This window comes from Nothobranchius furzeri, chromosome 9 (genome assembly GCF_043380555.1).
Source record: "Nothobranchius furzeri strain GRZ-AD chromosome 9, NfurGRZ-RIMD1, whole genome shotgun sequence".
Classification (NCBI taxonomy): Eukaryota; Metazoa; Chordata; class Actinopteri; order Cyprinodontiformes; family Nothobranchiidae; genus Nothobranchius; species Nothobranchius furzeri.
The window spans coordinates 31,704,871-31,731,854 of NC_091749.1; the positions used below are offsets into that span (position 1 = coordinate 31,704,871).

At 41.5% G+C, this 26,984-nt stretch overlaps 2 protein-coding genes across 3 annotated transcripts; one reads left to right on the top strand and one right to left on the bottom strand.

Annotated features, from left to right (window-relative positions):
• Nucleotides 1-1,145: 1,145 nt before the first annotated feature.
• On the top strand, nt 1,146-16,094 carry cdhr5a (cadherin-related family member 5a). The gene is made up of 14 exons (XM_015954040.3): nt 1,146-1,327; nt 2,177-2,349; nt 3,279-3,338; nt 3,423-3,512; nt 3,595-3,681; nt 5,143-5,247; nt 5,327-5,512; nt 5,760-5,850; nt 6,205-6,302; nt 6,402-6,608; nt 7,776-7,889; nt 7,987-8,053; nt 14,597-14,757; nt 15,043-16,094. The coding sequence occupies exons 1-14, from the start codon at nt 1,237-1,239 to the stop codon at nt 15,619-15,621; spliced, it is 2,109 nt and encodes a 702-aa protein (XP_015809526.1). The 5' UTR covers nt 1,146-1,236; the 3' UTR covers nt 15,622-16,094.
• Nucleotides 16,095-18,761: 2,667 nt separating this feature from the next.
• Nucleotides 18,762-26,713, bottom strand: ctsd (cathepsin D). 2 transcript variants are annotated; one of them, XM_015954041.3, is made up of 9 exons: nt 26,552-26,713; nt 24,890-25,046; nt 23,353-23,476; nt 23,156-23,274; nt 22,886-23,085; nt 20,528-20,650; nt 19,846-19,990; nt 19,658-19,756; nt 18,762-19,419 (listed from the first exon to the last, which is right to left on the bottom strand). In XM_015954041.3, exons 1-9 carry the CDS (start codon nt 26,611-26,613, stop codon nt 19,258-19,260), a joined length of 1,191 nt encoding a protein of 396 aa, XP_015809527.1. In that variant the 5' UTR covers nt 26,614-26,713; the 3' UTR covers nt 18,762-19,257. The 2 variants fall into 2 exon arrangements, with proteins under 2 accessions (XP_015809527.1, XP_070410862.1); XM_070554761.1 differs by lacking the exons at nt 23,156-23,274; nt 23,353-23,476.
• Between the last annotated feature and the right edge of the window lie 271 nt (nt 26,714-26,984).

Here is a 26,984-nt window from a genome sequence, read left to right on the forward strand (position 1 = left end):
AACAGTTGATAAAAACTAGAACACTTCCTGATCTAGCCAGTCCTTCAGCGGCCACCTAATTAGGCAGATCAGGTGAGCAAGCATTTGGAACCATTCTCTCTTTTGACTAAGGTCACAGTCACTCTGCAACACCTGTGAGTGATATCAGGCACAACAGCCTCAGAGGCAAAATAGAAACGCCAGTTTCCTGCCGTCACCTGGAGGGTATCTCAGACTAGACAGGTCGTGCTCGGAGCTGAGCTATGGGTTCTGTTGCCCAGAGGTCCGTCCTACCAGCAGTGTCTATTCCAACTTCTTGATAGCACAGGGACCTTCAACACAAAGGGTGTGTCGGCTCAAATGGCGTCGGCTGGTTTTATGAATAGTCTCTAACCTATCCAACCACACGGACAAACTGATTTTACAACCCAGACATCACAAGATCTCTCAGACACTTACAAGGTTTTGCTACAAACATCTAGCTCACATTCCACCATCTGCCATCCTGTACAACCATCATTTCATTCATACTGTGTCATGTATAACCATTAGTTTATGAAAATATAATTAAATTCATTTTTATAACTATATACTTGACTCTGTCTGAATTAATATGAAATGTGTGTTCCCTGAATAGTCAAAGAACCTAAAGGTAATATTAGTTCAAATATTCAAAGACCAGTCAGATTGATAATTCATATTTAAATGGAATATCGCATCCTATTGGTCATTTAATAAATGTAGCTAATCCTCACAGCTACAATTTTTAGTCCTGCTGGGATTAGCATTACTGTTTAAAGTTTTAATTCTAAAAGATTTACATTTTTTAGATCTGCAACATATTTTTTTAAGTTCATTTGAAGTTTTCTTCTTCTGATTTGGTTATTCAGACTTAAATCTTCTGACCAAATGTTTCTATTTTCTTGACCTGAACCATGGCTGGGGAGGTCAGAAATGTTTCCAGCTGCCAGCGTTCCTCTGCTGGATTCCTCCCAGAATGCACTGGGACTTCCAGTACAGAATGAGTCGTCCAGCTAAAAGAGATGCAAGTATTTTAGTGGGAGGCTGCAAGTCCACTTCTGGCAGGCATTTAATGCAATATGTGGTAGTAAGATGAAGTCACAAACATTGGAACTGTAGTCGACTCCCACTCTCCGGGCAGCACAGACGGACCATTATGTGGCGGGGTACCAGCTGGTACCACGGGCTCCTCATCCTCCTCAGGACTTCATTTGTTGCTGCCTCTGAAATCAGGACATGGAAGTGAAATTGAAGAGCAAACCTGATAATGTTCTCCTCGGATGTGTGGCTGCCGTCTGCTTTTGTACAGTTTGTTGGGCTCAAAGACGTGAGTAGATCTGATCTGAGATCAGTGTGACAGAGCGACCAGGAATGTGTGCCTGTTTATGATCTGTTTATTTAGATCAAGGGTTTCCAATCCTGGTCCTGGAGGGCCGGTGTCCATCAGGTTTTAGCTTTAACCCTGCTTCTGATTTTGCAGAGCCTGATGAGCTGCTTCACAGGTGATTCAATCACTAAATCAAGTGTGTTGGAACAGAGAAACCACAAAATCTGCTGCGTACCAGCCCTCCAGGACCAAGATTGGGCACCCCTGATCTAGATGCTCTGTACTGGATGTACTGGATTGTGACTGGCTGCAGGATGCTTTAATGACCAAAAAGGAGTTTGGTTAAATTTTAATTAAAGGTTATGGGATTTATTCATAAAGTCATGACTCATAGGGGCAGCAGAAACTCAGGAGGTGGAGCGGCTTGTCCAGTAATCAGAAGGTTGTAGGTTTGATCCTGACTCCTGGCACTGAATTCTGTTGTTGTGTCCTTGGGCAAGACACTAAACCTTCCCTGACTGCGGTCGGAGTGACCGGTGGAGCCTGTGCTTGGAAGCATCGCCTCTGTAACTGCGCCGCAGGGCAGCTGTGGCTACATCATCACCAGCATGTGAATGTGTGTGTGAATGGATGAATGATAGTGTAAAGAGCTTTGGAGTCCTCTGACTCTGAAACGTGCTACACAAGTACGGGTCATTTTTCATTTTAAGCTAGAAGCTACATATTCTCTGAGTGGATGACACATGATGGTCCAGATGAGGTTCTGTTGTTGAGTCCCCAATGTTCCACGGCTGCTTGAGTTTTAGTATATTCAGTCTTTGCCTGATGACTGTGCTGCCTCTCCTGCAGTCTGCACGGTACCTCCTGGACCCGTGACCATCCCGGAAAACAACACAGCGGACGTCCAGGTGGTTAAAATAATCTCTAGCAGCGATGTGAGCATGAGCGTTGCAGTGAACCCTGACGATCTGTTCTACATCAGAGGAAACATCCTGATGGTGAAGAGAGGACTGGACTATGAGGTGAAATAATAACTGTTTTAAAGAAAGATAACCAAACAGATGCTGTTTCTGCATTATTTACTTCCTATTTTCTTTTTTATGTTAAGCTACTTGACTTGACCATATTTTTCAAAGTGTGTCCCAGCAATAATACCATTCCCCCTTCAGATTCTCTGAAACTGATATGCTGATATCATAGTGCATAATGTATGTAGTAGTAGTAATGAGATTTTTTTGTCTTTGTCCTAGTAATTTCTTGAGGAGCAGCGTTCAAAGTTAATATGTTTAATTTTTTTTGACATATTATTTACTGAAATAACTCAGTTGATATTTGTTTATTCACTTTTATCCTTTGTGAACATAATTTTGTATTTTGCTCACAGTTAACATTGATTTTATTTCTAGTAAAAGTCACCAAAGAACAACCATGAAAGTAAAATAGAAATAATAGAATAACAGATTTGTTCTGTAAAACATATTATTTATAGCATTGGCTCTCCTTGAGATGAGTCACTAATCTGTGAAACCAAACAGTTTCCCTTTATTACAGATATTGTTGAGCTGAATTATTTCATAATCAAGCAAATAATTAATTTAACATAATTTATATCATGGAATTCATTTTGTTGCAGCTCAAAGAGCCAGATGGTAGCATTGGGGGCTTGTCCGAGATCTTGATTGCAGAGCTCAATCCAATCCAGCTCACACAAAACACTAAGTTGAAAAAATACTGATAAGTAAAAAGCAACTCTGCTATAGTTGCTTCCCTTTTAACCATGTTCATGTGTGTAGTTTTGTGTGTACAATACCAGAATACCAGGATGTTTTGGGTTGGGAGGATAAAGTCCAACCAAACTTCTCAAGATTCACGCGTTTGAGGAGATTTCATCCAATCCTCCACAGGGAACTTTCCCCATCGCATTCTAACTTTTTACCTGCTGTTGTTTCAGTCTTTACTCAGTCCAACTCTGGTGGTTTGGGTCAGGTGCAGCAGAGCCGGCGCCAGAACTGTGAGCATCCCACATTACGAACTTAACTTTTCCATTTTCACAGTTTCAGACTGGTTCAGACTGAGCTTGTTATGTTTCTTAAAGGTGAATGAGTCTGTTGAAGTTCTGGTAGAAAACATGAACGATAACCCACCAAACTTTGCTCAGAACCACTACGTGTTGGACCTAAATGAGGTGAAGTGTTGGACTCACACATCTTGCATCAGTTTGTGTGTTACTGGTTCTTTCTTGACTCTTTCAGTTTTATTTCCTGCAGTTGCTGCCGGTTAACTCCAGCGTTGGACTGATTGAAGCCACCGATGTAGATTCAGAACCACTTTATTATCGCTTAGAGCCTGCAACGGTAACACTCTCACCAGCTTTATATTCTTCTTCTTTGAATTTGCATGTTTTTACATACACTGCCTGGCCAAAATCAAAGTTGCCACCAGACAAGATCACACACTTTAATATTTTGTTGAACCGCTTTAGCTTTCGTTACAGCAAACATTCACTGTGGCATTGTTTCGATAAGCTTCTGCAATGTCGCAAAATTTTTTCAATCCAGTGTTGCATTAATGTTTCTCCAAGATCTTGCATTGATGATGGTAGAGTCTGACCGCTGCACAAAGCCTTCTCCAGCACATCCCAAAGATTCTCGATGGGGTTAAAGTGTGGACTCTGTGCCCATGCCATCAGGGAAGATGGAATAACCTGGTCATTCAGGATATTCAGGTAGTCAGCTGACCTCATTCTTGGAACACATCCTGTTGCTGAACCTAGACCTGACCAACTGCAACAACCCCAGATCATAGCACTGCCCCCACAGGCTTGTACATTAGGCACTAGGCATGATGGGTGCATCACTTAATCTGCCTCTCTTCTTACTCTGATGCACCCATCACTCCGGAACAGGGCCATCTGGACTCATCAGACCACATGACCTTCTTCCATTGCTTCAGAGTTCAACCTTCATGCTTCCTTTAGCCTTTTTTTCTGGTTTAGCTCACGGATCAGTGGTTTTCTTATGCTACACAACTATGCAGTCCCAATCCTTTGAGTTCCTTTCACATTTCGGGTGTGGAAATGCTCTTTCTTTCACTATTAAACATAGCCCTGAGTTCTACTTCTGCTTTTCTTTGATTTGATTTCATCAAACATTTAAGTAGCTGTTGATCACAATCATTCAGAATCTTTTTTACAGCCACATTTTTCCCTAGAAAACGATGGGTCCCCATTATCCTTCCAGTTTTTAATAATACGTTGGACAGTTCTTAACCCAGTTTTAGTTGTTTATCCTTAGATGTTTTCTCTGCTTGATGCATGCCAATGATCTGACCCTTCTCAAACATATTTTCCACAACCACCAGATGTGTCCTTCAACTCATTGGAACCAATTGGGGTTAAGTAACCTGTTACCAGCTAAAATAACATGCAGTAATTATCCAATAGGAAGCTTGTACCTATTTGCTTAGTTAAATGCAGGTGGCAACTTATTTTTTGGCCAGGCAGTTTACATTCATGTCCCATTAAATGTACCAAAACTGATCCATTCCCGTTTGGATTCTAGTTAAGGATTGGGCTTACACTTTGTTTGGTTTGTATTTCTCTATTTTTGCCGAAAAGCTGTTATTTTTGTGTATTTATAGCATGTGAATATGGTTACATTGACCATATTTATACGTATTTGTAGGATTTCTTAACTTAATTTGACTTTCTCCATATTTTCTGCAGTAGTTTGATTGTTATTCCAAAGAATGACAGAACTTAGACGTGTTTAGGTGAAAAGAAACGTACAGTTATTGCTCTTTGCCTGCTAACCCAGGACAAATATTTCCGTCTGGAGAACATAAACACACCAAGAATACTTGTGAGAAGCCTCCTGGATTATGATGTTGTCCAGAAGATCTCTCTGTTGCTACATGTACAGGTACAGGAAGCTGTTTTTAACAGAACCAGAACCTCCTGTCTCCTGCAAACGTTGGTTTGAGATGTGGTTTTTCTTCCAGGACACCTTTAACGGTTCAGCCTCTGATGAGCCATTCTTCACCTCTGTGGCCACCATCACGGTTCATGTGAAGGACGTGGACAACCGCCCCCCGTGGTTTCAGCCCTGTCTCAGGGCAAATTTAGGAAATGCCAAATTGTGTGTGAGCAGCGGCTACAGAGGCAAAGTTAACCTCACAGAGAAGGAGGTGAGTGATTTACAGACCTTAGATTGTTTTATGTATTGAAACATCAAACACCAATGACCATTCTAACTTAAGGAATCAATACAACTAGTGGTGCGTTCAAGAGCACCCTGAAGAGGATTTCAGATCACTGTGAGACAAACAAACAAAATTTGATTTGGAAAATGTTTGCATTGAACAACTCTGGTAGAAGAAGTTTCTTATATCTCTCAAAATCAATGAAGTGATGACCAATTAATTATAACCCCAGGAAGGCCCATTGGTTCTGGAGCCTGGACCGGTGTTTGCCAGGGATGGAGACAAGAACCGGAGCGAACAGATCAGCTATAAAATACTGAGAGGTTTGGATTAAAAATCTTTGATTTTTAATATTGTATCATGATGGTATTTGGTTCTTATTAAGCTTTTGAGTGTTTTTTTAACCCTCCCACAGTCCTAATGGGTTACCCCGGAAGGAAAGTTGACCATTGAGCAGGGCAGGGTTGATGCTTTATCCCTTGGGTCCACATGGCAGGGGTGAGGAGTGAGCACCACCTCACCCCTGCCACGTGGACCTCAAGGGATAAACCATCAATCCTGCTCAATGGTCAACTGATGTTCTTTGGTCACATGACATGTCAGGCATGATAGTTTTCCAGAGGGGTTTTAATGACATAAAAATAAATTTTTATGAAGAAATCTCTTTTTCTTATCAGGAAATGAAGGAAATATTTTTCAAATTGATGAAGAAACGGGGAACATCACGATGACTAAAGCTGTGGATATCGTTGGCCCAATCATCCTGACTGTTCTGGTAGAAGACACAAACGTGTTCCTTTGTCATTTTCAACAGGAAGCTGAATAATTCAACTTATTCTAAAGTAAAAATGTTTCCTTTCCTGGTGTCCATCAGGCATCACAGGTGACCAACAGAGATCAGTTTGCAGTCACACAGGTGACCTTCGATGTGATGAAGAAGAGCAGGAATCCTCCTCGATTTGAGAGGGAGAGATATGAAGGATTTATTTACACCAGCTCCATCCCAGAGAGCATGATACTCAGAGACCGAAGCACCAACCGACCCTTCAGGGTCCGAGCCCGGGACGAAGACTTCGCCGGTGTGAGTGACTTTTCTGTGGTTATGTCATCTGTCAGAAGGATTCTGGATGAAATTTATGTAAGAAATAAATCCTGTTTTTTAATGTTGGGAATAAAGAAAATGAAAAATGAAATGAAACATTTGATTTTCTAGTCAATAACTTGTATAAGATCTAAGGTTCTTTATTAAATTCACGATTGAGAGGAGCAGGAATACAACTGTCTCGTCTCTGGGTTCTTTGTTTTGCTTCAAACGAGTAAAATGTCCAGATGACCATTAAAATTGTTCTTTGAACGTTGTTTGATCAGCTGGAGAGCCATTTCCTGTTTCAGGTGGATTTGTTCCTGCTTCTTAAACACAAGAAATTCAGATGCTGTCGACCTGCTGGAGGAGATACATCTTTGATTTTATCGTCACTTATTAAGTTTCCTTAAAGAGGAAGTTTAACATGCAGGTTAAGCATGAAACTAGTCTCCTGCAAACTCTAGGATTTGAAAAGGCTGACAGATCTACGTCACACTGTCACTTAACAGTCATGGACTCACCCATCTTGACTCACGACGGGGAAGGCTGCTGTTGGTTTAGCGTCCATGAAACAGCAAAGAATATCTCTGCTAGTAGACGCTAACGTTAGCATTAGCAACTCCACCACATGGCAGAACTACTCCAGGCTTTTGTTATTTGTCGAGGTAAAACATCAGCGTTGCACAACAACCAGATTCAGTGGTAGAGTCACATTACTGTTAGCCAGTCAGAGGTTAGATTTTCAAATATCAGGAAATAAGACGCCACATCCTGCCGTCTGAAGCTACTTTCTCCTCTGGCTGAATTATCCATGCTGAAACAGGTGCACCTGAGCCGTTTTTTCACCAGAGTACGACTTACAAGGCATTCCTACTAGAGACTATGGCAAATGTATTAAAAAATGAGAGAATGACCTTTTTAAATTTTAAAATCCTACAACGTACTAACTGAGAAATAACCCGTTTTTTGGCAGAGCACGTTAGCAGTCCAGTAACTCAGAATTTGTTGTTTAAATTTTCCTCCTCCAAGGTTGCATAGGATGACATGGAGATGACATGAAGATGTTGCCCAAAGCTGCTTTAAATTCAGCTCTTAAGCCAAACACCAAGAGGAAGACTTTAACACGTAATTTATCAGTTATTTCTCTGTGTTTGTATGCAACAGGGTGTGAACCCAGATATGAAGTACGAGGTTCAGTACAGCAGCTACGTCAACGTGACCTCTGAAGGGTTTGTGATTCTGAAGAGGGTCGTAAAGACCGAGTCCTTTGCACTTCAGGTGTCTGACGTTGCAGATTCTTTTTTAATAAGACAAATGAAAAGAGTCTTCTCACACTTCCTGACTCTTTCTGTTGTGAAACATCTTCTACTTGCAGGTCCGAGCGGTGGACTCAACAACAGGCGAGTTTGGAACTGCAGCGCTCTCAGTTCAGGTCCTACCTGGTAGGGACATCACTGCTGTCTTGTTTTAGCTTTTATTTAAGGTCATATTGTAGAGAAATACAGGACTGATAATGTGAACAATTAGGTGCTCCTGCCTCTATGTGACGAACACAATAACAATGGTATTCTCGTTATAAACCAGTCCTGCTCTAGTTTTTACGTGCATCATTCAGACTCATTAATAAACCCCAAGCAACTCACCAGAAATGAGCTTGATGGTTATTTTCTATTAAACAGATTTCTTCTAAATGTCATTTGATAGAAACTTTGAGCTGAATCATTTTTAAGAATCAAGAATGAAAATATTCTCACAAACATACAGAAAATAATCTTTCAGACAAAATAAAGAGGTTAACTTAGATTAATGTCTGAAACATACTTTCACACAGCTTTTGTTTATTTTTGTGTTAAAATGAAGTCATGTTCCACAGCTGGGTCAGTGCCCTCACAATGAGAAGTAAGGGTGAGTGGTAGTATTCCCATCCATACTTATGATGGGGTACTTGAGGACCATGGTGCCCTACTGAGGACTATTTGATGACTGTGCAATAGCATTGTGTTTGCAGTAAAACGTAGACTTTTTTCCGGTACTGTTTGTAGACAGAACTTCTAGTTGCAGCCAAGTATCAAAAGTCTGCAAGTTGGGAGGTCTTAGATTGTATCCCTGCTTTTTGAGGATGATTTTGGTGTCATCAAACTTGGACCATGAAGAATCTTCAGATGCAGCAGATAAAGCTGAATGTCCAACTCCAGGTTGGAAAAAGCCACTTGTTCCATGTGGCGAACATCAATAATATCCCAGTCGGATGCAAAGGTTTGGGCAGCCTTGTTAATCTTCATGATTTTTCTGTATAAATCGTTGGTTGTTACTATAAAATAATTAATTCATCATATAGGACACACACACAGTGATATTTGACAAGTGAAACAAAGTTTACAGGATTTACAGAAAGTGTGAAAATAATTGTTTAAAACAAATTAGTCAGATACATACATTTGGGAACTGTTTTTTATTGATTTCTAAGCCTTTAGAACTAATTATTGGACCTCTACATTGGTTTGGTAAGCTCAATGACCCTTGACCTCTGTACACAGTTGAATCCAATACGAGAAAGAGAATTTAATGGCGCCAATTGTAAGTTTCCCTCCTCATTGAATATTCTCTGAAGAGTAACAACATGGAGGTCTCAGAACAACTCTCACACGAGCTGAAAACAAAGATTGTTCCCCATCATGGTTTAGGGCAGTGGTTCCTAACCTGGGGGTCCCGACCCCACAAGGGGGCGCCAAAGCCTCTCAGTGGGTCGCCAGGACCTCTCCACTTTAAGGGGTTAAAACTTCATTTATTACTTGTTTATAGCCTACATTTTGCTCACATTTTTTTCATGAGTGAAAAGTTTACTGATATTAAGACAGGAAATAATTAGTACAGAAAAAGTAACACACTTTTAAGAACATTTTGCTCAGCTCACCGTTTTATTTTCAAGTGTCAAAAGTTCATTAAAGATAGGACTGGTTGATTAATCACAGCCTTTACAGTAAATAATCTAGTATAAACAGTAATATACACATTTAAGTACATTTTGCTCAGTGTATTTTTTATGTGTCAAATGTTTATTGAAAGGAATGATTGATTTATCAGTGTTTACAAGAAACAATGTGTTCAGAAAAGTAATACAAACTGTCAAGCACATTATGCTCTGTTTGGTTTTGTTAATGACTTTGTTCTGTACTGGAGCCTACTATTACTGTTATCTATTGAGTCAAAGCATACTAAAATGTGCTTGAACAATTTTATCATTTCTTAATAATGTTTGTACTGGAAGAGAGAATGGGAGGGGCTCGTCAAAAATTTTACTGGTAAAAAACGGGGTCCCTTGGGAAAAAGGTTGGGAACCACTGGTTTAGGGGAAGGATACAGAAAGCTGCCTCAGAGATTTCAGCTGTCTGTTTCCACAGTTAGGAACATGGAAGACCACAAGCCAGTGTTAATTTTAATTTGGTGTAGCCGTAGTCCTTTGACTAAAATAATTTGTGATTTTCATCAGAATTTAGTTGTCCAATTTGTATTGGTTTAAGTCTTATTTTAGTTTACTAAAATCCATGTAAATGTTAACTACAGCTACTGTAAAGAAATATGAAAAATTCACATTTCACACTTTGGATCAATAAAACTATATTTACAATTGTTTCTAAAACAATATTTTTAGAAAAATACCAAAATGAACACTGACAGTCTGAAATTGTGCCTCTCAGTATTGATAAAATAAACTAATCTGCATAATGTGCAGTAATATTGGTAAACATGACAGAAAATGGCATCATACCATCAAAACATTAAAATGTGTTAATAATGCAGAAGAAATGTTTTTAGTTGTATTTGTTAGTTTTTATTGAACAGATCGATCAAGGTCATCACATCTACTGCTTTTACTCCAGCCGTGGATATGTTCTCTCTTCAGACATAACTTTTACCGGCATAAACATTAGTATAGGATGTCTGGTTAGCTATAGCTTGTTCAAACAGCAGCCGGCCACGGACTCTGATTGATTCTTTTCTCGTCTAGTCCCGCCTTTTCCATTTGCTGATTGGTGTTTTTTTCTGTCCATTTTCATTGTCGTCTCCTATTCATCAACGAATATTTGTCGTAATTTACTCTTTATTGTTGTTTGTGTTTTCATTTCATTTTAGTCATCAAAAGTAGCTTTGTCTTGAAAGAAAACAAACAAACAAAAATTCAATGAAACTGAAAACATTTAGTCGACGAAATCAACACTACCACAGGCACAGTTCAAGTTAAGGCTCCATGTGGCAGACCAAGAAAAATCTTAGATCAACAGAAGCAAAGAATGGTGAGAACAGTCAGTCAACCCACAGACCAGCACCAAAGACCTACACCATCATCTTTCTGCACTGTGAATCGTTCCAACTAGTCAGTGCACTTTACACAAGGAGATGCTGCATGTGAGAGTGATGCAGAGGAAGCCTTTTCTCCACCCACAGCACAACCAGAGCTGCTTGAGGTTTGCTAAAGCACATTTGGACAAGCCAGCTTCGTTATGGAATAAGGTGCTGTGGACTGATAAAACAAGAACACAGCATTCCAAGACAAACATCTGCTACCTACAGTAAAACATGGTGGTGGTTCCATCATGCTTTGGGCTGTGTACCAGTGCAGGGACTGGGAATCTTGTTAAAGTTGAGGGACGCATGGATTCCACTCAATATCAGCAGACAACAACCCTAAACACTGCTCAACATCTACTAAAGCCGGGCGTACACTGTGCGACTTTTTCACTCGTAGCACTCAGCTTCAGCTCAAACTGTACGACTTCCTCGCAGGGCAGATCTCACGAGTCATGTGCTCACACTGTACGACCCTGTTCTCGCATGCGACCTGACTGCTCACACTGTACGTCTGGTAGCAACACGTCGGCCCTGAAAATATGCTAAAAATAGCAGTTTTTACTCAACACGTCAGACTTTTTTTTGTCTTGTTTTGCCTGTTGTCCTTCGGGAGTGCTGCAGGAGGACACACAGGGATTTATGGGGGTTGGATGAACGAAATAAAGAAAGAAAGTAAATCTGTGTTTTGTGATCAGTTTAATTTGACATGAACACAACAAACACGCTTTCTTGACAATCTTTGTGAGTAAAAAACGTGTAGAAACAAAAACGAACAACGTGTGTTATTAGGGAAATAGCGGGGAGCGGCGTTGATGCAGGATTGTGCATGCGCCGTGAGCGGTTCTGATACTTTTTGGGTCGCAGCTGCTCGCAGCGCCGCTTCAACAGTGCGATACCCTCACGAGGGACGAGCGAAATATTAAACACGCCAGAAGTCCGTGCGAGCTCACGATTGCTGATCGGTAGCTGGTCAACCCCCTGTACACTACACGACACTCAGCGCAAAACTCGCCCCGATGTCGTGGATTCTCGCACGAGTGGAAAATCGTCTCAAAAAAGTGAAAAAGTCGCACAGTGTACGCCCGGCTTTAGGCATCCATGCAGAGGAACAAGTAGAACGTTCTGGATTGGCCATCGTAGTCCCCAGACCTCAATGTTAATGAAAACCTGTGGCGTGAATTAAAGAGAGGATGATCTACTAAATATTGAGTTCATTTATTTTTTGTAGTGCCCAAATTTATGCACCCGCCTAATTATGTTTAAACAATTGTTGCATGTTTTCTGTAAATCCTATAAACTTTGTTTCACTTCTCAAACATCACTGTGTGTGTCTCCTACATGATATATGTAACTGAAACTTTTTATCATAACAACCAACAATTTCTAAAGAAAAATCATGAAGATAAACAAGGCTGCCCAAACGTAACCCTTTATAGGGTCAATATCTTTATTTAAACACTTCCACCCGCATCATAAATGACGTTGGTGTTTTTCATGAACTCCTAGAATTACAGGATTTCACCCAAACAATCATCAGAGATCAAGCTAGTCACAATTTGCTCCATGGCACCATTCCACCAATCAGTGCGGGGTTATAATACTGGTGTGTCTGCAGAACCAGAAAACTGCTCGGTCTCCTCTCCTGTTTACGGTCAAAAGATAAATGATCCGCACTTGTATGGCGCCTTTCAGAGTGAGAGGACTCCAAAGCGCTTTACACTACAGTGTATCATTCATCCATTCACACACACATTCACACGCTGATGATGATGAGCTCCAATGTAGCCACAGCTGCCCTGGGGTGCACTGACAGAGGCGAGATTGCCGATTACAGGCGCCACCGGTCCCTCCGACGACCATCAGTGCTAGGCAACAATGCTAGGTTTATAAAACTCTCACATCACCAGGTTGACTAGTTGTGCTAAATAATGATATATCGCTTGTAAATAAAGTATGTGAAATCTTTGCATGAAAATCAAATCTGCATATTTGAACATACGCCATGAACAAGGAAAATAAATTATGAATATTTTAGATTAAATCTGTTGTTTTCTAGACATAATCTTAATATTCGTGTTAATAGTAATAATAAAAAGGATGATATTGAATATATTTAGCAGTTTTAAACTAAGATTTCTCTGGGAAATGGAGGACAGTTACTGTGCAAACCAATCTCACCATCAGTGATGATGATGAACAGGAGATGAATGACATTGAGGCATATCCTCAAATATATAATATTCTAAAGTATTCTGATAATCTATATTTGATAAGAAATAGTATCTATTGTTCAATAACTTCTGAAAAATAGTCTACAGTCATTTGTTTTTATAAAAGTATACTATATTGTTCAAATGCTGTGACATATTCTGTATTTTTGAACAGTGATATAATGTTCTAGAATTAGCTAGATTATTTTAAAGTCTCTTATAATTATCTATACTGTTGAAAAATAAAATTTATTTTAACTTGTTCATGTGTTTTATTTTAGGATTTCTTTTACCAGAACCGGTCCAACGTCCATATTTGATCACTTCGTTTTGTCAGATTTCCTGCATGAAATAATATTTTTGAAAATTGTAACAACAGAAATACACTTGGTTATGGATTACAACAACACCCTGGAGTTGAAACGGAAAAAAATGTTAATGGTGATATAAATATAAAGGGATAAGTCAATTTCAGCATCAGCGGTGATGTGAATGCTGCCCCAATGTGTTGAGTTGATGGATGGATGGATGGATGGATGGACGGCTGTATGTACAGTATGAGTGGATGGGTAGGTAGATGGATGGATGGATGGATGGATAGATGGATGGATGGATGGATGGATGGATGGATGGATGGATGGATGGATGGACAGATGTATGTATGAGTGGATGGGTAGGTAGATGGATGGATGGATGGATGGATGGATAAATGGACAGACAGATGGATGGACGGGTGGATGAATGGATAGAGGGATGGATAGTTGGACAGATGGATGGATGGGTTGATGGATGGATGGATGGATGGATGGATGGATGGATGGATGGATGGATGGATGGATGGACAGATGTATGTATGAGTGGATGGGTAGGTAGATGGATGGATGGATGGATGGATGGATGGATGGATGGATGGATGGATAAATGGACAGACAGATGGATGGACGGGTGGATGAATGGATAGAGGGATGGATAGTTGGACAGATGGATGGATGGGTTGATGGATGGATGGATGGATGGATGGATGGTTTGTTGATGAATGGATGTATGGGGTGGGTGGGTTAGTTGATGGATGGATGGATGGATGGATGGATGGTTAGTTGATGGATGGATGGTTAGTTGATGGATGGATGGATGGATGGATGGTTTGTTGATGGATGGATGTTATAATCCATTGTCTGATTGTGGTTTTCATAGGAGGTTTTGGATCACTCACTGCAACATTTCCTTACACAAAGTGGTACAATTTTACACACTAAATATTCGACAAAAAAATTAATTTTTGGAGAATAAAATTGTTTCCAAAAAAAATAAAAAATACTGAAATCACATGTTGGAGCTTGCAGAGGAGTCCTGGCACTGATCAGCTGGACATATTTAATTATTCAGATGCTCCGTTGTGTCCCTCACCTGTTTGTTTCTCTGCAGCCATCGCCAGTCCATCCCCCTCCAATGTGGGCTACCGACCAGGCGACATGGCGCTCCTGGGCCTGGTCATGGCAGCTCTCCTGGTCCTCTGCCTTATTGTGATTGGCTTCTTGATTTCTCGCTTGTGGAAGGGAAAAGCAAGCTTTGACAAAATATGTGAGGTGAGTTTCCATCAAAGAAAGTGTGTAATTTAACTACAGTGCAATGTGAAAGTTCTTGTCCAGTATTCATCATTTCTTCATATTTGCTCTTCAAGCTGCCAGACTTCCTTTAAAATGGTCCTGATCAAATGTTCTTTGAACAATTTTCTTAGTTTTTTTTTTACTAGTTTCTGATCATTAATGAGCACTGACCACGGAATCATTCAAAGGTAGAAATGACTCCACCAGGGATGAGCCCTAGTACCTGTTTTGGTGTAGTAATGGGGTCTCTTTTCAACCCTGTAGTGCCTGGGCCCGTGCCTGCAGGCAGAACAGCCTCGGTCTGGCCACAGAGACTCCCTGCAGTTCACCAACGACGGCTTCCAGAACGAGAGTGACCCAAACCGAGGGAGTAGACGCTGGAACATTGTCCCCAGACGCAGCACCTTCCCCCAGCCCATGAGCCGGATCCTTCCTCTGGACAGGCGAAGCCGTCACTGCTCCACCTGTGGGGTCTTCACCAACCACGTCCCGAAGGGAAGCCCAGCAGTGAGGAGGGGTGGAGGAGACATGGATGATTACAGCATGAGGTCGATCCTAGCAAAGCAACGCCGCAGGGAGGGCCAGAAGACGGTGTGGTTCAAGGAGAGTGAGGACTCTTCGGACATTGAGGTGGAAATCATTCCGGACTCCGTGGGCCGAGTGGAGGAGGAGACTGAGGAGGAGCTGGAGGTGGAGATGGAAGGTGTTATCAGAGACCCAGCTGCACCACTGACGGATCCAGAAGGAGTGCAGAAAAACCAGAACAATGATCCCAACAGGGAGCAGAATCCTGGAGACACAAGCTCAGACAAAGAGAAGGGAGAGCCAGAGGAGGAGCGCTGACGGAAAAGGTCAGACTGAACAGACGGCTGCTGGTTTTATTATGCCTTCCTGGGCAGTTCAGGAGGACATTTCCACCACCTGACTTGCCAATCATTAAATACAGACTGTAGGATTGGTGTTGATCTGTTACTGTGACTAGTCTAGAATCCAGCATCACCAGACAACCTTAAACACACCTATTGATGAGTGTCACCTAGCTGGCCAGCTTGTGGTTAACATCTCACTAATGTCAGCCTCCATCAGACTGTGTGGCCATTTCAAAGATTTTATTGTTGTAAATTTCACAAAATGAAATTTTTTTCTTTTAGTTTGAAGTGCAGCTCAGGTCCCAAAATGCTAACATTTGTAGTTCGTAACATCGTCTTTATGTTTATCTGGCGTGTTAAACCTTTAATGATGTAAGACAAACATGGTTACCTTTCTTGTTGGTTGATTTAAGTGGGTTGTAGGGAATAAAATACATTTGGAGCACTTATTCAGGACCATCATAGTGTACTTTTGAAGGATTTATATGTTTTCGTGGTAATTTAAAACTAAAATTAAACTTTTTCTGTACTTATGAGTAAACATCTGCATGTCTAAAGTGACAAATTGAAAATCTCCAATGTGACCCTGTCACACTGAAATGAACTGAAACCAGTAACTTTAACCAAGGCTGCCTTCACTGTAGGTGATCGGGCCGGTGAAAACTTCGCTGGTGATCGATTCAGCCCCGGGGGTGTAAACCGCGGGAATTGCAGCAGGAGGGGGAGGAACTGCGGGAAAACAATCACTGCTAGCAGGGGGGTGGCCCAACACAGCCTCAGTGACAATTATAATGATGATGGCTGGGTTAGTTTGGGAGAAGAGGAACAGTATTCCAAGGGGATCAGGCATTTTGATGAGCCAGTTGGATACTGTGGACAGGGATGAGTCAAATTCAGAACACATTGATTTTCTGTCAACTTTTTTGGATGAGGAATTCTGGACCCTCATCACAACTGAAACTAACTGATATGCTCACCAGTATTTAGAGAGGGAGGAACTGAAATCTAGCTCCAGATATAATGACTGGTACGATGTAACTGTCCCAGAAATGAAGGCATTCATTGCCATTCAGTTCTGCATGGGGCTTGTGGAAAAGCCTGAGATTGAGGATTATTGGGCTGGCTTTTGGCTAACATACACAACTGGCTTCAGCAAAGAGATGTCAAGAAACAGATTTGAGATCATCCTTCCTTTTCTCCACTTTGTAAACAAATAATGAGCGTGTTGAAAGGGGTCAGCCAGGTCATGACAGACTGTTCATTATTGAGATGATAATTCCACGCTTTTCATCCATCTATGGTCCGCAGAAAGAACTGTCCTTGGATGAAATGACCATCGCATTCAAGGGAAGGTCTACCTTGAGGCTGGACAACCCATAAAACAGACAAATATGGCCACAAAGCATTTGTTCTGAGTATTATTTTGTTTATTATATATATATATATATATATATATATATATATATATATATATATATATATATATATATAAAACAATTATAAACAAAATAAACCAAAGAAGGGATGGGTGAAATATGTTAATGACACTGAAGCACCAAAAACAGTGCTCTTGATTGATCCGCAGTAAACATAACAAAATACCAATAAAGTCATAAATATTATATATATATATATACATACATACATACATAGTTATATATGTCTACATAGGAATATTTTTATGTGTATCATAAACAATAACAACACTAAGAAAATAAGACAAAAACATAAAAAAACAACCAAAATCTGCAAATGTGATGCAATCCAATATGGCTGCCACCTGATGACGTTATAATATGCAAATTATGTGAGTGAATTTGGTCCTATCTCAAAACTTGGCTCATACCGAAGATTTTTCTAATTTTCAACATTCCTCTATCTCTAACCAGATTTAAGCTACAAGCTCTTTAAATAGTGATATAAAAATTTCATATTTTACTGAAAAACTATGGCGCCTAAAGGGTTAACACTCATGGACTCACTCATCTTGACTCACGACGGTGAAGGCTGTTGTTTTAGCATTCAGCAAACAGCAGAGAACGTCTCGACTAGTAGAAGCTAACTGTTAGCATTAGCAACTCCACCACATGGCAGAACTCCTTCAGGCTTGTGTTATTTGTGAAGGTAAAACACACACACACACTCACACACACACACACACACACACACACACACACACACACACACACACAGAGTGCTCACCTCCAGACAGTCTGCTTTTTGATAGACCCTAGCCATCAGAAATGGGATTCACTGGGAGAAAATGACTTTATTTTTAGTTTGCAGAACTCCAATCCCCAGACCTTAGGCAGAATATAGACTGACTCAAACACACTCACGCCTGCTTGCATTTCTGAACATGTTCAAACCCAAAGAGGGAGCTACAGCAGCCCAGTGGAAACGTTATCAGGTTGCCATACATTGATTCTAATCCATCTCATTCCTTAATATTCTGGATTTGATACAAAACTCGATCATAAAAATATGAACAGCGACGCTTTTTTCATTCCTAAAACTTTTGGCCATAGCTGAAAACGGCTCATTTAACTGATGTGAACCTGCAGATTCAAGAAAACACATGAAGACAAATTTACTGATCATAAAAAGCTGAAAGGACTGTTTGTGTGGATTGTTTACGGATACTTTTATAGGCAAGTCTACAATGGTATACTGACCAGCTAAAACCACGGATGAGAAATTAATTCAACGTTCTGCTAAATGCTTTTGTTTCGTAGAAATATTCTAAATTAGAGGATGCGATTTACCATTTCCATCACAAGCTGTACACCAGCATCCTGTAGGAACTGCAGATATTTAAGGAGTTCGTGAATTAGAATAATTTTTCTTTCTTCTCCAGCATTTCCACAGGTTCAGACCACAGAAAATGTGTGATAAATGTTGGATTAATTAAAGATTCAAGAACAGAAGCATCAGAAACGTTCCCCGTTAGTGCCTGTTCATCTTCTGCATTCATCACCATGTAATGAATTAGTTTTTGGTAAATGTACCACATTCATATCTTTTTCTCATCATGTAACTCAGGAAACAAAACAATGAGCTTTTGTCTTTGTAAAGGGTGACACATGTCTGACTGACAACCCAAGAGCCCGTTAGTTTGTTTTGTATATTGTTTATTTTGTACAGAATCCCTGACGGACAAACAATTCAACAGCAGGTTTTTAAAAGAGAAATCAAACTGAAACTCTAGAAAGTAAAAGTGAAAAAAGATACAGTCCTCCAACTCCAACATGGTAGCTCTTAAGAGCAAAAAACTGGATAAAAGTCATTTCCTCGTTTGCTGCTGCTGAAAGCTTCTTCTACAGAAACAACACAACAGATTTAAATGAGCCCATCTCAAGAAAACGGCAGCAGTAGCTGGGCCATCTACCAGCTAAATAAAACTAACACAAATCCCTGATTTTAAAAGAAAAAGATTACTTGGATTTTTAAAACTATCACTTTTGATAGTTTGATCAGAAATGTTTTAAACTCTTCAGTGCAAGTGTTTCTATACAAAATCTACTGCTGAATTCATTTTGATAGCAAAGCAACAGAAAACCGTGCAGCTCAGATCCGGTCCTAGAGCTCACGGTCCATGGCTGGATGCGTTTTATTTCGCTGTAGCAAAGCCAACTCTGTTGTTGTCGCGGTCGAACTCGGTGTAGTACTGACCGATGAACACGTCTCCCAGAATCCACAGCGGCCCGGCGGGCGCAGGGATGTCCAGCCCCATGAAGCCGCTCAGGCAGATCTGCTTTCCAGCCTGACTCACCTGCAGGATCAGAACACAAGAAATCAGTTTGGTGTTAAAATATCCATCTGATGCAAAATTCTGACAGCCTGAGTGAAGACAAACAGAAAAACTTTTTTTTCCTCCTCAAACAACCGACCAGCTGTGCAGACTGAAACAAAGCTGCACTTGTTGGTCTTTATGACAGAATCTGAGCGGTTTTGGTGACGCAGGAGCAGACACACTGCTGCCACCTACTGGATGTCCTCCTCAGTCTCACCTTAAGGATATACTTGTCGCCAGTCAAACTGTAGGTCTGTCCATTGATGTTGAAGGTGACGACAGGCAAGGATGGGACCTTATTACAGTCCACCATGTACTGAAACACAGAGCAGAGGGCTAAGGCAGCTGCCTTAATGTCTGGATTTATTAGTCCACTGGTTACTGAATCAGGGTTTCAGTTCTCACCTCTCCCTGGATGAGTGGAATAGCTCCAATGGCCTTCTGCAGGGCTTTGACCTCCGCCGATGGACCAGTGATCAGAGACGTCCCGGTGTCCACGATGGCCTCACAGCCACCTTTACACAGACTCAGCTGGCTGCCGACCGCCATCCTGTCACACAAACACAAGATGGCAGTGTGAGAAACTGGTGCGATTCCAGGAACCAGCAGAAATCAGAGTCCTGCAGGTGGAGTTGTCAGGAGAAACTGGTGTATCTGCTGCATGTGGGTGGTCAGAGTTTCAGTGAACGATTCAAATGTGGAAAGAAAGTTTTAGTAATAAACCTTTAATTTTTTTTCCCTTTTAGTTTCTCTACAAGTAATTTTAGGTTTGTTGAAGGTTTTTCTCCCAGTCCGATAGTTTTACTGCGTTCCAGTTCCTCATTAAATATAATTCATGCAGCTTTTCTACCTTTCTTTTGATCCTTTGTTCATATTTATGCACATTGGTTTTAGACGTTTGGTACAATGGAGGTATGATCAGGTATGAAGCGTCTGCTCACTATGAAAGGATTTGCTCTTCTAACTTATTGGGATTCTTTAAAGGTTTCCTGATAATCGTGACACAATTAAAAAGACCAAAACTCAGACTTCCATAATGAGAATCTTCCAGAACATTTTTGTGTACTCTTCATCGTAACGTTCGTACCCGTCCATGTGGATCTGCCAGTAGGCCTGACGGCTGATGTTGACATAGTGGAAGTCTCCGGTGTAATACTTTGGGTCAGTTCCTCCCAGCAGCAGCTCACCACCTGGTTGGGTGTCCGGGTTTCTGTTGAGACAGACCAAAACGTTAACAATCCCAAACGCGTCCTGTAGCCTCAGACATGTTTACTCACAAGGCCGTCTAAACGTCATCCACAATGCTATAGTTAAAAGAAGCAGCTGTTATTCCAGGTGTGATTACACGTCCAAGAGTTTATCTTCTGCTGTGACCTTTAACACCTGCTGCTGCTGAACACGGGAACGCCAGCGGGAAAAACACCAAAAACAGGAGCTCTGCACGGGAGGAGGGGGAGGCTGATGGAGCTCTGTGGTTTGTTGGCTGGTTTTGGTGTTTTAAATGATTTAAACTAGGGATGCACCGATGGATCGGCATTTGATCGTAATCGGCCGATAGCGCCCCTATCGGTTTTGATCGGAATTTTCAAAATAGATCAAAGCAAACCGATCAGGTAGGGTTGTCACGGTAACCAGTGTAGAGCTAAACCCCGGTAAAAAAAAAGTTGACAATAATAACCGTCTTGTTTTTAAAAAACTATACTATCTTGGTGGGTTTACCGTGGCTGTGGTGTAGGCGCGGTGACCCTTACCAGCCACCGTATCATCTGCAGAAGTTGCCGGCGGCACATACACGCTTTGTTTACAACAAAACTTTCTTGAAGCTAAAGCTGAAATAATGGTCAAAGGAGGAGACGGCAGCGCTCAGGAGGACATTTGTTATCCCTCAAAGAAGACAACGTCGGAAGTACGGGCATATTTTAGATATTTGAAGAATGCCGAGGGAGTTTATAGAAGACGGGCGGCTATCCTGTTTGCAGCACGAGCAGAAAAAGTGTCTGTGAAAGGCAGCAACGCTTCAAATCTCATGACACATCTGCGTGACCATCACCCACAACTCTACAGTCAACGCAAGGCAAGATAACGTTAGCGTTTTAGCTAAAATGCGTGATCCGAGGATTTGGGTTGAGGGAGAATGCAACGAGTCGCTATATAAAGCAGCCGCAGCGCCGCTACCTGCATATAAACCGTGTCGCGGACACCGCCAAATTGAAATGACGCTACGCATTACGGGACTCCCAGGGGCAGATAAGAGTTGGTCTCTCTCCGAGAATAATTATGAATTTAACAATGATTACTGCCTGATGACATTTTCCCACATCTGCAAAGCTCACTGGAAGGACACAAACCGAGGACAATACTTTCCTGAAATACGGATTGCTCAAGTAAGGGTAAAAAAAAAAGTATCTGATTAGAAGGCTACTTAAGTACTGAGTATCATCTGATCTAATATATTTAAAATGATGACATCAAACAGACATAAAATACGAAGTTATGGGCAAATAATGGTATTTTAAAGACTAAAGGGGAAAAATGTAAACAAATAAACAACATAATTACAAAATAACACATTTTGGGCAAAATTTAGACACAAACTGAGGACAATATTTTCCTGATATACAGGGTTTATTTAATTGTGTGAAAATGTAGCACGTTTAAAAAAATACCGCGATAATACCAAAAACCGTGGTAATTTTGGTCACAATAACCGTGAGGTTAAATTTTCACACCGTGACAACCCTAATACAGACTATTTTAGATTAGGTTACATTTCCTTTATTCCCAGATTATGTAGTTTGTAGCACTCATTATAATGTTGTAGAAAATTTCTGGCCAATCCACGTGATCGATATCGGTGATCGGTATCGGTGATCAGCATTCTTTAATATCGGTATCGGCAGCAAAAAACCTGATCGGTGCATCCCTAATTTAAACTCATTAATAATAATAATAATAATAATTATTATAATTATTATTATTGAGAGGACAAACATTTGTTTCCATACATGCAGCTTTTCTTGTTCCACAGATAATCAAACGCATTAAAACAGAGTTTAATAATAACAGAACAACAGAAGCCCGAGTCAGAGCGCTCGCACACCAACAGGAGTTTTGTTCATCAGCTGTGAAACTTCAGTGTGAACTAAAGTAATCAAGCAGTGAGGATGACTCACGCTATTGTGAACCAGGGGATCAGTTACCAAACACAAGATGTCTGAACCTTTGCACGGCCTTTATCTTGTGATCAATACCAGCTACCTCCTGTTCCAAATGCTTTAGCAACAATTTCCAACAAGTCTTCACATTCAGCATCTCTGCTTTTACGTATAAAGCACAAGAAAGAGAAGTGAGTTTCCCAGAGGCTACTTTTGCTAGTGAGGCAACGCGGACTTTTATTTGACTGTGTTGGATTGACAACTTAAAGACCAGAAGAAGAAGAGGTCACCTGTTCAGGTAGAAGGAGAAGACGTTCTTCTCCACCTTCTTCTGCCTCATCATCATGTCGAACACAGGAACCACACCGTCCACAGAGATTTTGGGGTAAGCCATGCCGAGGATCCCGTCAAACTTGGCAGCGATGAAGGTGACGCCGGGCTGTTTGATGGCTTCACCGAAAAGCTGCTTCTCCACAGAAATGTCTCCAATCTGGAACGGCAGGAAGCAGGAGTTCAACATCTTCCATGACTACAGCTTACACTTCTTACATGAAGCTTACAGTGCACGTATCCTGACTGAGGTAACCTGACAAACTGCCAGATCCATACTGGATGGCGAAATCTGTGCCGTTCTTCACGTAAGTGCTGGATTTAGCAGAGTTGTACTTGTGGTGAAGCACTAAAGATAAAGAGAGATGGATGAGTGAATGCAGACAGGACCGGTGGAGCCGAGCGGCTCAGAGCTGAGGAGACTTACAGCAGGCGATGTCCAGCAGAGAGCAGTGGATAGAGGGAACCCACAGGTTGGAGGAGCCCGTATCAAACACCACGGTGAAGAGCTGAGGAGGAGTACCCAACCCGATCTCTCCATAATACTGAGCCTGGTCATAGACAACAGCAGGTTTAATCTAAACAGCAACCACCAGTTAGAGGATCCTGTCTGTCCTGATCTCCTCAGTGAGTCAGCATCACAGCTGTAACCGTCAGCAAAGGTTAGCAGAACTAAAAGTCACATTTTTACCCTGCCACGGCGATAAAAAGAGAAAAACTGCAAACAGGAAGTGATTACTCAACAAATTCATAACCGGAATCAAACTTCTGTCTCGTGTGACTGAAAACTGCTCCGTCGTTTAGGCCTCAGAGCAAAAAGGAGAAGTGGAACTGGATTTATTGGGCAAGTGTTCTTCTGAGGTTTAGTTTCACCTCAACATCCTCAGAGTTAAATCACCCATAGAGACGATTCACTTCAAAACCGCTCCGTCTAGCTGGAGTAAAAGCAGAAACACCATCAGAGTGTCACTGTCAGAGTTACAAATCAAAGAATCGAGCTTTCGGGGTGTGACTAACGTCATTTACATTCTCATAAAACATCTGCTGCGTTTCACTCTAAAAACAAGGAGAACTGGGTGCTGATGCGATGCTTTTATACATTTGAATGTTACTCTGGTGTTTGGTTAGTGAATTAGACCAGAACTGTTTATTTTTAAATGTTGTGAGGTTGTTTTTAACCGTTTGTAACAAACAACTACAGTAAACCAAACATCCCTCCTACGTTTGGTTTATGGTCACAAACTTGTGAAGGCAGGAAACAGTTTGTGTTTCTGTGCTAAACGCGCTTTGAGCTGATAAACACGAGCTGCAGCTTGTGTGAGTTACCGAACAGGAGTCTGTTCAGGTTGGAAAACCAGACATTAGGGATGATTTTTAAACCTGACTGAGACACAAGAGATAGGTAAGCATGTGCAGCCGCCCGAGGCTAACACACAGATGCCCTGAGGGGGTAAAAAATACCTGACAACTAACAGCAAACATCACGGGTATAAAAACTAACACTGTATAAAGCAAAGACGCTAAACTTCGGAGTAAAAATAACCTTCTCTGTACGACTGTTCAGCTAAAAGTCACACGTACTGACCTACGATAGGTCCTAACTTCAGCGGCGTCTGTCTCAGATTTTTTATCTCTGACCTACAGGTTGATGTAATCACCGGGTCAAAGCTGGTCAGCGTATTTGTTGTTTGGAACTAAAGTAAACAAACAGTCAGCTGATGAGAACCAGCAGGCTTACAGAGCAGAGTGGGAGCTGCCGTTCTGATCAGCATTTCTGGATAAGCACCACGCATTTCTCAACTCTGCTGAGAGGATCTACAGAAACACGCCGAGGCGTTTGGACAGGAGGGCCTTAGTTGGGTTTCTGTCACGGCTTCACTTCTTTAGAGAGCATTCATTCATTCATTCAAACAAACAAACAAAAACAAACAAACAGGTCAGTAATTCTACGTGCCGCTGCTTACATCAAGGTAGTTCTTCAGGGTTTCTGGCGTGGGAGTGTTACTGGTGGGGAAGCCCAGGTTGTACTTCAGGGAGCGCTCATCAGCCAGCAGCTCCTGAACAGACCTCCCAGAGTCGGTCAGCTCCCGTCTGATGGAACGGAATTTCCTTAAGGGGATTCTGAACAGGAAGAGACTAGTTAAAATTGTGGTAAAAGCCGCCACCACCACGACAAAACTCGAGTTAGAGCAGGACTGCCAGTCTGGAGGGTTTGGAAACGTTTTGTATCCAGACATGCTCAGACTGAGCCGAACCCTTCTCACCAACAACACGATGGCCGTTTCCTAAACCTTACCTCGGGTCGAACTACTTCTTCCTGCTTCTCTTCATGTTTATACAGCACAGAAAGCCTACTGCTTAGTTTGGGATCACCTAGGAATATGTTTGCCTATGGGAACACACGATTTATCAGAACAGTTAAAATAGCAAAGGAACGGGACATGAACACATCGTCAGCGCAGGAAATTAAGATTTTAATAGAGATGAAAGCCTTCTTTTAAGTTTGCTTGGTAGATAAATAAATGGATTTCAGTCTGCTTATTTTCTCCTATGTCCTACGGTAAATGGCCTGTATTTGATCTAGCGCATTCTAGAGTCCTGGAATCCCCCAAGGCGCTTTACAACACAATCAGTCATTCACACATTCACACCATAGTGGTGATGAGCTACATTGTAGCCACAGCTACCCTGGGGAGCACTGACAGAGGTGAGTCTGCCATCCACAGGCGCCACCGGTCCCTCCGACCACCACCAGCAGGCAAGGTGGGTCAAGTGTCTTGCCCAAGGACACAACAGCAGACTGAGCGGGGCTCAAACCTGCAACCTTGCGATTACAGGAGAGCACTCAACTCCAGTGGCACCGTCGCCCATATAAATCCTGATACATGCTAGGTGTGTTGTGGGTCACAGGGTATGGAACGGAGGAGCAAAATCTTTTACATTATGTTCTATAAGGAGTGGAAAGTGCAGAGGCTGTGAGCAGGACTAAATAAAAAAACATATTGGAATCAAATCTAATCTCTTCCAGAGGCCAACCCACGTTTTGAGTCTGACTATTTATTATTATTATTAATAATAATAACCATTTCCCAGAACATTTATCAGCTGTAGTTTTGTTTTTCCTTCAAGGAAGCCGCCTTTATAAAAACAATAACAAAGATGTCGCCAGGCTTTACGACCTTGTTATAAACACGTTTTATGGCCGCAGTGTGTTATTGTTGGTTGTGTTAATAAAGGATATTTTTGATAAATTGCTGCCTACTGGTGCTGTTTTTAGGTTCTGACTAGAGGGTAAGATTCTGCCCGTGCTCCCACTGAAACTTATATTAGCCTACAATAAATAAAAGGCTCTTTTCGTAGTTTAAACCCGGTGTCTGTAAACCGTGTAACGCGAGAGAAGGCCACTGTCGCCGGAGCTCCAGCGGATCACATGATGCTCCCAGCGGAACATGAGCATGAGGCTTTTACAGAATTAAAGGTTACAGGCCCGTTAAACTGTTAAACAACCGTTTCCATTGTGTGTGTGTGTGTGTGTGTGTGTGTGTGTTGGATGCTAACGCAGCTAGCAGCAACTTAGACCTATAAATAAAAGCTCTACGTTATCACCGTTTTGTCTTTAAACTTACCGAACCAGCGCGTGATTAGTGAGGGCCAGAGCCGCCAACACACACAGAAACAAGCTCCTCATCACGGTAGAACCAGAACCAAAGCCTCCAACCTGCAATGACTGAGCAGTTCGGCTTGTTGTTCAGACACAACCGACTTTTATCAGCTGACTTTAGTCACGTGCAGCCGGAGCTGCTCGTAGTGACGTCACGAGTGCTTTTTTAATTCAAGCAGTTTGTTCCTATAAGAAAAAAAGAGAAGAAACAAGACAGGACAGCTTTATTTCTATAGCACGTTTCCTACACGAAGGAAACTCTATGTGCTTTACAGAAACGGCACAGATTTTTTAAATGGTTGTTTAAGTTAAATTGTTTTTTACATAACTGTAGAGCTGGTGATCCAGGCAAAAATATAGTTAAAACTGCCTATCACGTTTTGTTCAAGTGTGCAAAG

What these genes read in the sequence shown, in the direction of transcription:
- cdhr5a (XM_015954040.3), top strand. Translation starts at nt 1,237, where the DNA reads ATGGAAGTGAAATTGAAGAGCAAACCTGATAATGTTCTCCTCGGATGT. An exon ending in AGTTTGTTGGGCTCAAAGAC is followed by an intron (nt 1,328 to 2,176) that starts GTGAGTAGATCT and finishes CCTCTCCTGCAG; the next exon opens with TCTGCACGGTACCTCCTGGA. An exon ending in GCTTTGACAAAATATGTGAG is followed by an intron (nt 14,758 to 15,042) that starts GTGAGTTTCCAT and finishes TCAACCCTGTAG; the next exon opens with TGCCTGGGCCCGTGCCTGCA.
- ctsd (XM_015954041.3), bottom strand. Translation starts at nt 26,613, where the DNA reads ATGAGGAGCTTGTTTCTGTGTGTGTTGGCGGCTCTGGCCCTCACTAAT. An exon ending in CCCTGAAGAACTACCTTGAT is followed by an intron (nt 23,477 to 24,889) that starts GTAAGCAGCGGC and finishes GTCTATGACCAG; the next exon opens with GCTCAGTATTATGGAGAGAT. An exon ending in TCAGTCAGGATACGTGCACT is followed by an intron (nt 23,086 to 23,155) that starts GTAAGCTTCATG and finishes CTGCCGTTCCAG; the next exon opens with ATTGGAGACATTTCTGTGGA.